This window comes from Grus americana, chromosome 2, assembly GCF_028858705.1.
Source record: "Grus americana isolate bGruAme1 chromosome 2, bGruAme1.mat, whole genome shotgun sequence".
Lineage (NCBI taxonomy): Eukaryota > Metazoa > Chordata > Aves > Gruiformes > Gruidae > Grus > Grus americana.
The window spans coordinates 16,828,324-16,840,319 of NC_072853.1; the positions used below are offsets into that span (position 1 = coordinate 16,828,324).

At 39.7% G+C, this 11,996-nt stretch overlaps 1 protein-coding gene across 7 annotated transcripts in view; it reads left to right on the top strand.

Moving 5' to 3' along the window:
• The window catches only part of TRPS1 (transcriptional repressor GATA binding 1), a 215,607-nt gene extending 212,440 nt beyond the window's left edge, over nucleotides 1-3,167 (top strand). For all 7 annotated transcript variants that reach the window (XM_054817085.1, XM_054817084.1, XM_054817091.1 and 4 more), the window contains one exon: nucleotides 173-3,167. In XM_054817085.1, the coding sequence (XP_054673060.1) occupies nucleotides 173-1,234 (1,062 nt within the window). In that variant the 3' untranslated portion in view covers nucleotides 1,235-3,167. The remainder of the gene's footprint in view (nucleotides 1-172) is intronic.
• The last annotated feature ends 8,829 nt before the right edge of the window (nucleotides 3,168-11,996 follow it).

Here is an 11,996-nt window from a genome sequence, read left to right on the forward strand (position 1 = left end):
CATGAGGGGCCAGGAACCAGCATTTGGGTTGAAATTTGGTCATTCCCATAAAACTCTTAGAATATAGCTCTTAATGAAAGAAAAGATAAATTTGCATGAGCGTGGTCTCACAGATTTGTTTAATGCCTCTTTCTTTTTTTCCTTTTGTTCATTATGTGTGTGTTCCATGCAGACTCCCAGGCCTTTAAACATCATTAAGCAGAACAATGGTGAGCAGATCATTAGGAGACGAACAAGAAAGCGCCTTAACCCGGAGGCACTCCAGGCTGAGCAGCTAAACAAACAGCAGAGGGGTAGCAGTGAGGAACAAGTCAATGGAAGCCCCTTAGAGAGGAGGTCAGAGGATCATTTACCTGAAGGTCATCAGAGAGAAATTCAGCTTCCCAGCCTCAGTAAATACGAGGCCCCAGGTTCATTGACTAAAAGCCATTCTGCTCAGCAGCCAATATTGGTCAGCCAAACTCTGGATATTCACAAAAGGATGCAACCTTTGCACATTCAGATAAAAAGTCCTCAGGAAAGTACTGGAGACCCAGGAAACAGTTCATCGATATCAGAAGGGAAAGGAAGCTCAGAGAGAGGCAGCCCGATAGAGAAATACATGAGACCTGCAAAACACCCAAACTATTCACCACCTGGAAGCCCTATTGAAAAATACCAGTACCCACTTTTTGGACTTCCGTTTGTACACAATGACTTTCAGAGTGAAGCTGACTGGCTGAGATTCTGGAGTAAATATAAGCTGTCTGTTCCTGGGAATCCACACTACTTGAGTCATGTGCCTGGCCTACCAAATCCTTGCCAAAACTATGTGCCTTATCCCACCTTTAATCTGCCTCCTCATTTTTCAGCTGTCGGATCAGACAATGACATTCCTCTAGATTTGGCGATAAAGCATTCCAGACCTGGGCCAACTGCAAATGGTGCCTCCAAGGAAAAGAATAAGGCACCACCAAATGTAAAAAATGAAGGTCCCTTGAATGTAGTAAAAACAGAGAAAGTTGATAGAAGTACTCAAGATGAACTTTCTACCAAGTGTGTGCACTGTGGCATTGTCTTTCTGGATGAAGTGATGTATGCTTTGCATATGAGTTGCCATGGTGACAGTGGACCTTTCCAGTGCAGCATATGCCAGCATCTTTGCACGGACAAGTATGACTTCACAACTCACATCCAGAGGGGCCTACACAGGAACAATGCACAAGCTGAAAAGAATGGAAAACCTAAAGAGTAAACCTTAGCACTTAGCACAATTAAACAGAAATAGGTTTCCTTGATGGGAATTCAATAGCTTGTAATGTCTTGTGAAGACCTATAAAGCACTTCATATAGAGAGCATGCCTTATCCAATATTAAATCCCTTGTTCTTTTTTTTGTTTTTCCTTTTTCTTCTTTATTTTTTTCCTTTTTTATTTTTTTTTCTTTTTAAATGAGTGGGTTACCAAGAAAAAAAACAAACAGTTGGATGGTGGCCAGAAGGGGGAGAAGATAATTATATGGGACACGGCCCACCAAAGCTAGCCAGAATGCAGTGAATCATGGCGAATAACCTTGAGAAAATTTTACCGGACAATTAATGCCTTTGCTATTGTGTAAGAGACGTAACTGGCAAGAGTGCAAAGATGTGTATATGTATATACTGCTGCAGGGGTATAGTGAACATATGCACATTGTATATAAGAACTAGACTTGTTAAATATACAAATGTTAAAAGGTCATTTCTTTTCTTTAATTTGGGCTAATTTCTGCCCTACAACATGCCTTAGGATCACTTTGTCCTCAAAGCTTTGGCAGCAATTTCATCTAGATGTTTCTCAGACTCCGCTGATTTTTAGCTACCATTTTATCACTACATTCTTTCTGGCACACTTTAGTCTAGGAAAACCATTTTGTGCAAGTGAAGTCTCTAATACAGAAGCCACACTCCGGGTTTAATTTGCATAGAACAAGGTAACCTGCTGTATTTTATTTTAACATATTTTTAATATATTGCATTTCTAAACCTTAAAGTCTAAGGTTACTTCTCCACAGGCTTAACGTTGCTATACATACCAGTCAATCCCTTCAGTAGACTTATACCAGCTTTTGCTAAGTAGCATTAAATGTCTTCGTAGTACTTTTTAATACTTAAAGCTTTGTAAAAACTATCCATGAAGGGAAAGCTCCTCAGCATAACTGCTCAGGGAAATAGGGCTAAATAACTAAATATTAAATAATTGGTTAAAGGTGCTGTTAGACGAGCCTCCATGCTTGCTACAAGGGTGTACAAGAACTGACTTTAATCATTTTCATTATAGTGTCCCAACCAGTAGTTTATTATTTTGCCACAGGGATGTAGAAGATATTACAAGCTACTGGATGCACTGTCAGATTAACTTATTTCATTAAAGAAGTTGGGAGAACAAATAGAAAAAACCTTATTTTTCTAGTAAATATTAATGTATTACATTTCAAATAATGGTGCCTGACATATTGAATAATTATTTTCTACAGTGTACGTATGCAACAAAGATATTCCATCATGCATTAGAGTCAGTTCTGGCTCTGCCTCGCTGTTTACATTTGCAAATGTAGCAAACAAGGTAATGAAGCAACTATTTCTATTGCAGTAGGTATCTTTTTTTCTGTGTGTGTGCATTAAAGTTGTAAACGATAACATGAAATGAATGAAATTTGTTGATATTAATGGTATGGAAAAACAAGAAGGAAATGAAAATATTTTTATGCCTACTTAGGAAAAAAAGGGTAGCACTATTCATTCCAAGTACTTTTGTATTCTTAAGCTCTTAACTCACATTGTTATGCTTAAAATGATAAACATATATCCTCTTTTTATTGCTTTGTCTGTGTTTCAGAAGAAACATTTCAGAAATTATTTTGATAAGTGCTGTTTGACGATGCAGCACTGATGTTTTATTGCATTCTGTAGTAGCATTGCACTCCATTTTTACAATATTACGCAGTTGCTTTTTTGTTTTGTTTGGGTTTGTTTCTTTTTCGCAGTGCAGGGTCTTAGTTCCTTATGGTTGGATGGCAGGTGTAGCTCAACTGGTTCATGAATGTTGCAGCGAATGAAGTTTAAAATGTCTTTCTGATATTATGTTGTCTTTTATTTCTCCATTCATGCATTTTATTTTTTAAAATGTTCTATAAAAATATCTCTGGACTAAGTCCTCACTTGAGATTATATGTAAAGCGTCCTATTCTGATCTCACTTACATGCCGCCTTTCTCAGATTTTCATGTAATTGAAACTAAAGCATCATAAAAAAAAAAAAGTTCTTGTATTTAACTTACCTGAATCTCACCACTCTCCCTTCTAGAATTTGGTGCACTTATAAGATACTTAACCAGATAGACAGGGAGGTGGAAGATAAAAGGAGAGGTGATAGGAAATGGCTTATAGGGGTTGGCAAAAGGAAAACCGGGGAGGAACTGGCCTAACCGTTCAGCACTTTGATAGTCCTTCGAAAAATAATGTGCCTAAAGCAGCCAGCAATGAACATCACCACGCATGAGAAGCACTTACACAGCTGATCACCAAAGGTCTTGCTGACCTTGGCAGTATTTTAGGTGTTACATTTTCACACAGATGAAACGTTATTGCACAGGTTCTCTGATTTGTTAGGCACAGACAGGCTATTGTTCAGCATTAGGCTTGCATTCCTTCCTGCTCCACCCATTGCTTCTATACTGGTGAGCAGCATATGGAAAATCCCACTCAATCTGTTCAGGGTTGAGTTCTATAACCCTTCAATAGTGTTCTAGGTTAGCAAAGGATATTGGGCCACATTCTTCTTCTTCTATTTTTTAGATGAATCTCCTGCTTGATACCAGTGCCAGACAAAGTCTGGTTATGTTTTTACTATTGTTCTCCAATAATAAGTTCTGACTTGGTTTTTGTGGATTTATTTTTGTGGGAATTTTTTTGTTTCTTTTTTTTTTCTGTGGGGACTGAAATAGATTGCCCTTGTTTTGTTACGTCGGGGTCCAGTGTGTGTCCTTTTCAGCTTTTCCAAGAAACATATTAGACTCACTAAGCAGTGATATTTATCGTTTTCAGAGGTAGCTGCCTGCCGGTTATCAGTAGTTACTGGTTTGACTTACTTCTTCTAAGACCTACCAGTTCCTGTGGCTTCTTCATTGATGGAAGCTGCATCTTCTTGGCAAAATATTTTAGGGGGGGACATGCGCATTGTAAGACTTGAGCACCACCCTGTACTTCATAACACCTCTTGCTAAACTCAGAAGCAGAGGCCAATAACAGGAAATACACATATATCAGGGTTTGGGGATGAGGAGAAATGAAATCTTATGAGTGCAAAGAACAAGACAGATTTTTGAATATTAATATTGCACACTTAGGTGGTGCAAATAAAATTTGAAAAAGAGTTCATTGTTCTTGCCATGACATATTGAGATGTTCTAAGATTTATGCTTTGTAAGAAACGGGATTTTGCCATAGCCTGTTCTCTTTGATTGGGCTGGGGGGAGCACCGTTTTGTTTCTTAACAAAAGAGAGGTGACTCCTTCCCTCTTCCAGACCCCCCTCACAATGGATATTATTCAAAAGAAAAATAGATCCTGACATTGAAGAAGAATAATCTTATTTAATAACTCTCAGATGGAAACCAATGTTAGCACACACAAGTAATTACTGCACCCACTGCATTTCGATGAACTTACAGCACTAAAAATTGAATTTTCAAAGAATCATTCTTTGCTCTCAATTTGCTAGTGTCTTCAAGGTGTTGTACTTCTCTTACTAAGGAATGGCAGTTTGAGGTCTTAAAATGTATCTCAAATAGGACCACAAAATCAGTAGATGGTTCAGAACCAGATTTGTGGTGCCTGTCATTAATCAGATTGCAGAACAGGAACAATATTTCTGTTAACACTCTCTCATGCAGCATCTTCTACAAACCAGACTGGCTTTGCGCTCTCACTTCGTGGCTGCTGCCCCCTAGGTTAATGCCGCGGGAGACAAAGCTTCTCCAGAGCACAGTTTGCATTCAGGTGCTAAACTTGGACTGCTTTCCAACAGAAGTTTTGCACCCAGTTGCCACTGTGCTGATGGAATTCCCCCCATAATGTTCTGTGGACCATCCAGAAAGGAGGAGGTATGCTGGATACTCGTATCTCAGTTTTGCCTAAAAAATGTACTGTTGCACATTGTGACAGTTTTAAAGAGAGAGGACATAGTGACATCTCAAAAAGCAGAGGCATGCTGTGGGTAAGCGATTATTTTTGCAGTTAGAGGGGCAGCAGGAGAAAAGTGACTGATGCTAATTGTATGCAGTGCTGAAATGTAGGGGTCGTGCAATGCGGAGACCTGATTTGGCAACTGTAGGTTAGTACTCAGTTCAGGGGTGGACTTTCAAGTCCGTCTTTGGACTGGAGGGTATTGCTTCGTAGTCATAACTACTTGCTTTATGTGCTAAGGATGTTGTCTACCATCTGCTTTTTGCCCAGGATGTCTAAATATATTCCCGTTCTTGCTCCTGTATTGATTTTTCTTGGCTAACTTAACATGCTAATTCCTAATACTGGTCAGGAAAAGCCAAAGAGATTAGAAGTTCACGTCTGTTCAGCCAGAGGGGTAGATATATTTCCTTCTGCTTCTGTGGAGACAGTTATGCTTGGCAAAGAATAGCGAGCAATTTGTCAACATATCCCAAATGTGATAGATAAGAGAGAAATCCCTTCTAAACTTTTCTATAAAGTTAAGATGGGCCAAGTAGAATTATTTACATAATTTTCTCACCCCAGAATAGGATTCCTCCCTACCCTCTTCCTCACAATTTCATTTCATTCAGCCAGCTCTGGAAAGCTGGCAGTTGGTGAGATGCTACCTATATAGTAATCACATATACCCCGATTTGCCTCTTTTTAGAGGATAAAGAATATAATTTAATGAGTGCCAGCCAGATAAATATGAGTTTCATTTGTTTTTTGAGTACACTTAGTAAAGTAAAATTCTTAGAATAAACATTGTAACAGCAACCACAGTTTTCCATTCCTATTATTTCGGCCTCTGAGCTCTATGTAGAAGGAGAACAGGAGAAAAGGAAACATCTCAAAATGCCATTGTAAATTTAGCTTATAGAAAATTCACCAGCAGGAAAGAAAAAAAAAAAAGTACTTCATAAAGAATGACTTCATGTTGCTAAAAACCATCATTAAACTTGTAGCCCTGATTTGACTCTAGAATGTTGGCTCTTAATGTTTTGTCCTTACAACACATGGATGTGTTTTTTGTTTGTTTTGTTTGGGGTTTTTTTGTTTTGTTTTGTTTTGTTTTTTGGTTTTCATAGTGCATGTTCATTTCTACTCACAAACATGTTCTTGGTGTATTTCTTATGCAAACAATCTTCAGGCAGCAAAGATGTCTGTTACATCTAAACTTGAATAATAAAGTTTTACCACCAGTTATAAATCAGATTCATGTCATTGTTTCTGGGGAGAACGTAATGTCGTCGTGTCCCTACACCGTAGCAGGGTTGGGGAGGAACACAATCGGGAGTTGAGCTGCTCTGAGAGCACGACAGCATCTAGGAGTAACGGCTGGTGATTAGGGCTGAAAGGCAAAGGCAGAATTGCCCAAATGGTAAATGCATGAAAAGAGAGGAGATCCTTCAAAAACAGATTAGCCCTATTGTAGTCCTACATTAAGGACTCTAGATGTGATCCAAAACTCATTCAAGTTAGTGACAGGATTTAGAATGAAAGTCTGTTTCAGTGGGGTCTGAACTCTTTTCAATGCTCCAGCAGCCTGGCATTACATTACCGGTTTTATTCTGCTGCCCCAAGGCAGAGCAAATGTTGGAATAATTCTGAGAAATGATGTAAGAAAGGCTGATACTGAAATGTGATCAGTACCACAAGGCTACCAATTCCACCTTTCACACAAAGTCCATGGTGGTCCTTAAATAATCCCCGATACTCAGAACCATGGTTTCACATCATGCCCACAGCTCTTCCAGGAAATCCTGCTCGCTCCCATCACACAGGTTATTGACCCAATGGTGACTCAAGGACAGAGCACACCACCTCCAACATTGCCACCACCACTTCCTCTGGCAACCTCGGAGGTTTCCTCAGAGATCCCAAATCGAAGCACTGACCAAATCAGCTCAGCTTGGCATTTCTGCTCGGATGAGCTCACAGCCCAGGGTGGTATGGCTCCCAGCCATCATTTCCATTATGCTGTAATTTCCTTTCTCCATAGGTTTTGTCTCATCTCCATGGTTGAGAGACCGTTTGCTCTCATACAAAATACTGTTTTAAAGTAATATGAAATGGTAAAATCTGTTTATAATGTTAGAGTACAAACTTTCTAGAGCTTAAGTTTAAAAGCACCCTGTCAGAAATAACTTCTCCCTGCAGTTCTTTCTCCCAGTGGATTCACATGCAGACTCTATGCATTTCCAGTCTGTCTTTAATTTCCTGAGACTAATAAAAATAATAACTGTAGTAAAGAAAAAAAGCTAAAAAAAGCTTTCAACGGCAGGGGAAAACAGTTTTGGAGACATCAAGTTTACGCTTTATCCATTTTGAAAAAGATGATATATTCAAAAGCTAGTCGCTATGCATTGTGTGTGTGTATGTATATACACATTCTCTATATATATGTAAAAATATAAACTCTACAGAAATATATATATACACACACGTATATTTTTATATATATACAGAATTAAATAATCAAACATTTTCACCTGTTTTAAGAACATCTTTTGAGGATAACAAGATTTAATTCAAATTTATGTTCTTGTTATATCCCTGACCAGTGCAGTGTGTCTTTAATCAGAATTTAAAGCAGTGTTTAATATTGCACTTCCGTCTCCATATACTTACGTGAGCTCATAACTGTAGGAGCTGATGACCTCAAATTTTCCTTTGTGGTTCTACTATTTGTATAGCGTACTTACAGTGTTAATGCCTTCCTCTTACAACAGCAGCTCCACATGTAAGCAGCTCATATAAGTGCACACCGACATTGTTATCAGGTCTTAATATGCGATTATAATGTTGAAATTTGTGCCAAGAATCTGGAGACTTCTTGTTCTAGCAGCAGTGTCCTTGATTATTTCCTATTTAGATTTTACTATGGCCATATCTTGACATAGGTCAGAAATCTGTTGTCCCAGGTACAGCCAGGCCCAGAATATAAAAGATAATCCATCTGCTGGTAGCAGGTCCTGACCTTCATCAAAGAAGATTTATAAATGCATAAAGTTAAAAAAAAAAAAAGCCTAGGAATAGGTGTTGATGCAGAAGAAAATGGACAGAATGAATAAGCAGAGTGCTTCATTCTGTATGAAGGGGAAGCGGGGTGCTTTCAATATTACACGCTTGGTAGAAAAAACAGGATGGTTATTTTAAACCTTATTTATTTATGAATAATGGAAAAGTAACTTTCATTTTGATGCTGTCTTTATAAAATTGTGTTGACAATGGGTGGGGATATAAAATCAAAGAAACAGCATAATGTCAGTGCAAGTGTTGAGTTTATGTGTCCATCCTGGAAGTTTAACCATGATGGGCAATTACGCTGGACAGTTGGGACAGCTGAAACCTGATGAAGGTAGAGTTTGTACTGACACCAGCTTCCCTTGATTTCCCTGAAGAGTCTGACTAATCCTTGTGTGCTGAACAACAAGAGTATCAGTGGGTCCTTTCTGTAAATGAAAGTGTCTCCTGCACATCCAAAGGAATAGAAGTGTCTTTCACATGTTGTGGTTACGATGTCAGTGGAAGTGTCTGATTCATTTCCAAATGCTGCTGTGGAATTGACAGCTTAATGGTGAGACTGATATGGTGACAGTTCTGTCGCCCGACTCCAAACAGCTCCATCAGCACTGATACAATGTCAGTAGAGTTGGCCAGAAAAGAAATACGACCATTGAAAAGAAATACGACCATTTAAAAGAATAGAAAAGAAATACATTAAAAAACCCCCAAAATTTCTGTTACACTGTGTGAAAACGGTGGCTTAAATGCCACAGAAAGACCACGGTTAACGCTATATACGGCAGGGAGCAACTGGCGACAAAGGCCAACAAAAATTGAAGCACATCTGTAGATGGGAATGGTGGAGCATATCAAGAGCTCTCTAATACACAGGCCTTTGAGGCCAGAGATGGATGCAAGTACAAAATACCGCATGGTAAACACATGGCTCAACTGGAGCACAAAGGCTCTTCCATCTATTTACATTTCCATAATAACTCACTGCAATAAATCCTTGGTAATTATACATTAACCTCCACAATTAAACATAGCATGCTAGACTGCTGATGCACTGACATCACTATCGTACTCGTCAACATGACTCTTTGGCTAACTTCTATATTATCTATTAATCAAGCTGGGAATATTCACAGGCGTTGGCTAAGGACTGCGCGGTTTAGTAGCTAGAGCGGTCCCTGGCACACTGTGGCTGGGGCCAGGTACACGCTTAAAACCAGGTCCCAGGCGCAGCTGGGGAGTTAGCAGAGAGGAGACCATTCCCAGTTCTCAGGGGAAGGGGTGTGAATGGTCTGCGATACTTGTACCCATTCCCTTGGGGACAGTTTTCCAGCAGGAAGCACCAAGAGCCACGGGACGCATCGTGAGCCACCTGCCACGCCGCTTCAGTGCGTGGGCACAATTCGGGGGGCAGCAGGTTTGCAAGCAGAAACATGTGCCGGTGTCCTCAGACCAGAGAATGGCCTTGACCATTTCTGATTTACTGTCATTGCCTCTGTTTACTCATTCCCCTTGTCCAGAGAGGGTGGCTGGGGCAGCTTGACTTGATTTTCAATATCTGCAATCTGCTGTATTTGATGAGGCAAGCTTTAAAGACAGAAGCACTTTTAGATTCATTTTATATAGAGAGATTGATTTTAGGAAGGGGGAAAAGATTCCTGGTACTGGGTGGGGGGTGGTATTATTATTATTTAGCTCAGCTGTAGACAGATCTATACAATATGTACAAAATGGATGGCTGCACTTGATCAAATAGATCATATTCCTATTTTCTGTGGTCTTACATTACAAATTTTGTGGGCAAATCTTCAGCTTCTAGTAATACAAATAAAGAGACAACAATAATGAACATTCCCACGCTTCCATTTTCATAGAACAGAACATGGCCATCCATTCCAAGCTGTTATAATTACCAACACTTTTGAAACAACCCAGTTCTTCTTGCCCAGAAAAGGGCAAAGATTTTTTTTTTTAATTTTACAAAATGCTTCAGTGCTGTTGAGAAAACTTCTTTTCTCAAAAAGGACTTGTTTCAACACATTTTTAGTGAGCTTTACTTAGAACTTAAGTTTTATTTCAACTCCAATTCTAGGAAGGTTTTGGGTTGACAGTAGAAAATCCCAATCTGTGTCTATGCTCCACATTTAAATGAGTATTCTTGTTGGCTCTTTCATGGAAGTCACTCTACAAACAAATCCTAAACTGCCTTAATTATTTAGTAAAAAACCCCTAAGTGCAGCTTTTTAACAAATCATATAATTCTTGTCTTTGAAGATGCACTCATTCTCTGACATCACCTACACATCTAAAGCCCATAGATTGCTGTCATGGTTTTCGTCATGACATTACACAATACCCTCTTCTCTGCGTGCTAGACAGCTTTCCATGGAAAATACACAATTAACTGTTCTAAATAACTTGTTTCAGATTAAGCAGAACAAAAAGTACTAGAGAAGATTAACTTACCTACACAGGCCACCAAGTTTGCACTTTAGCCAGCCTTCTCCATTTCCTGAAGAGAGACTGTGCTGCTGGTGAGGAGACATGGAAGAACACAGAACTGCCTGAATTGCTGGCACATATAAAAGGGCAGGCTTTACCCTGCGTACAGTCTAAGATGATAAAGGCATTTGGCAGCAGAACAACGCCAGAAAGCCTAAATATACAAAAAAGATAGGAATTTCAGATTGGAACATGAGGACTGGAAAAAATATTAATGGACCAAGAGTGAAATGTGTGATTATATTTTAGAAAACCTCAACAAAATAACAGTGGTCAAATATGTACTTAATAAAGGTTAATCGTAACAAGCACATAAGACTATTTAATGCACAAGGATAGCAAATTTCCAGGGACTTTGGGAAGTGTTGGATCTGACCGCTATTGCACAAGATATTGCCTGATTGCTGGGAAAAGGCCTTGGAAAAGACAGGGCCTTTTCTTGTTCTCTATCAACTGCCTGAGGCCACAATTTCAGGAACACTTCAAGCTGGAGATGCTGCCAAAAGAAGCAGTCCCACTCCTATCTGCCCTGTGCTCTTCTGTTCCTTCCACTGGCACAAATATTTGTGTTTCCATGAGATGTACCAGACCAGGGAACTAGCTGTCTCCCACTTGCCCCCAAAAAGGTGATTTTTAACCCCCATTAATTCCTTGATCCAGTTCCCAGCACAGTGACAAAAACACCTGTGTCAGCGGTAAGTATGTGGTGGTAAAATGAGCAGTCGGTGATGTGGAAAAAGGCGGTATGGGTTTTTCTTGGCAGCTAATGTCAGTCTAAAGTGTTTAGAAACCTATAGTCTGGGGGGCTGTATTGGTCCTGGTTTAGAGCAGATTCCTAGCTGTGCATCAACGCTGAATTTTGATGCTCGAGGTCTATATGCAGGGTGGGGATGAGGGGCAAAACCTCAGCTGCAACACCCTGAAGACCCTCCTTTCCCCGTGCTGGCAGCTGCCAGACAGATGCCCCCTTGTCCCTTGATGGCCATGGCTTAGCTGTTCTTCAGTGGCATGACTACATCCAGTCGTCTTTTCCTTACACAGAAAGAGTGGTCGAGTCCTGTCATTTTCTTATGCCCAACTATTGCTTTGAGCAAGTGCCTACTTTGCCCATGCCAGTAGAAAACCCAAATTGATTTTATGCATTTCTAATATGGGCAACAGAAAGTTTACCTACTTCTTGCTCTTCATCCTAAATCACATTTCTGTATTTATTGCTACACTGCCCTTGTACTCCATAAAGCTGTG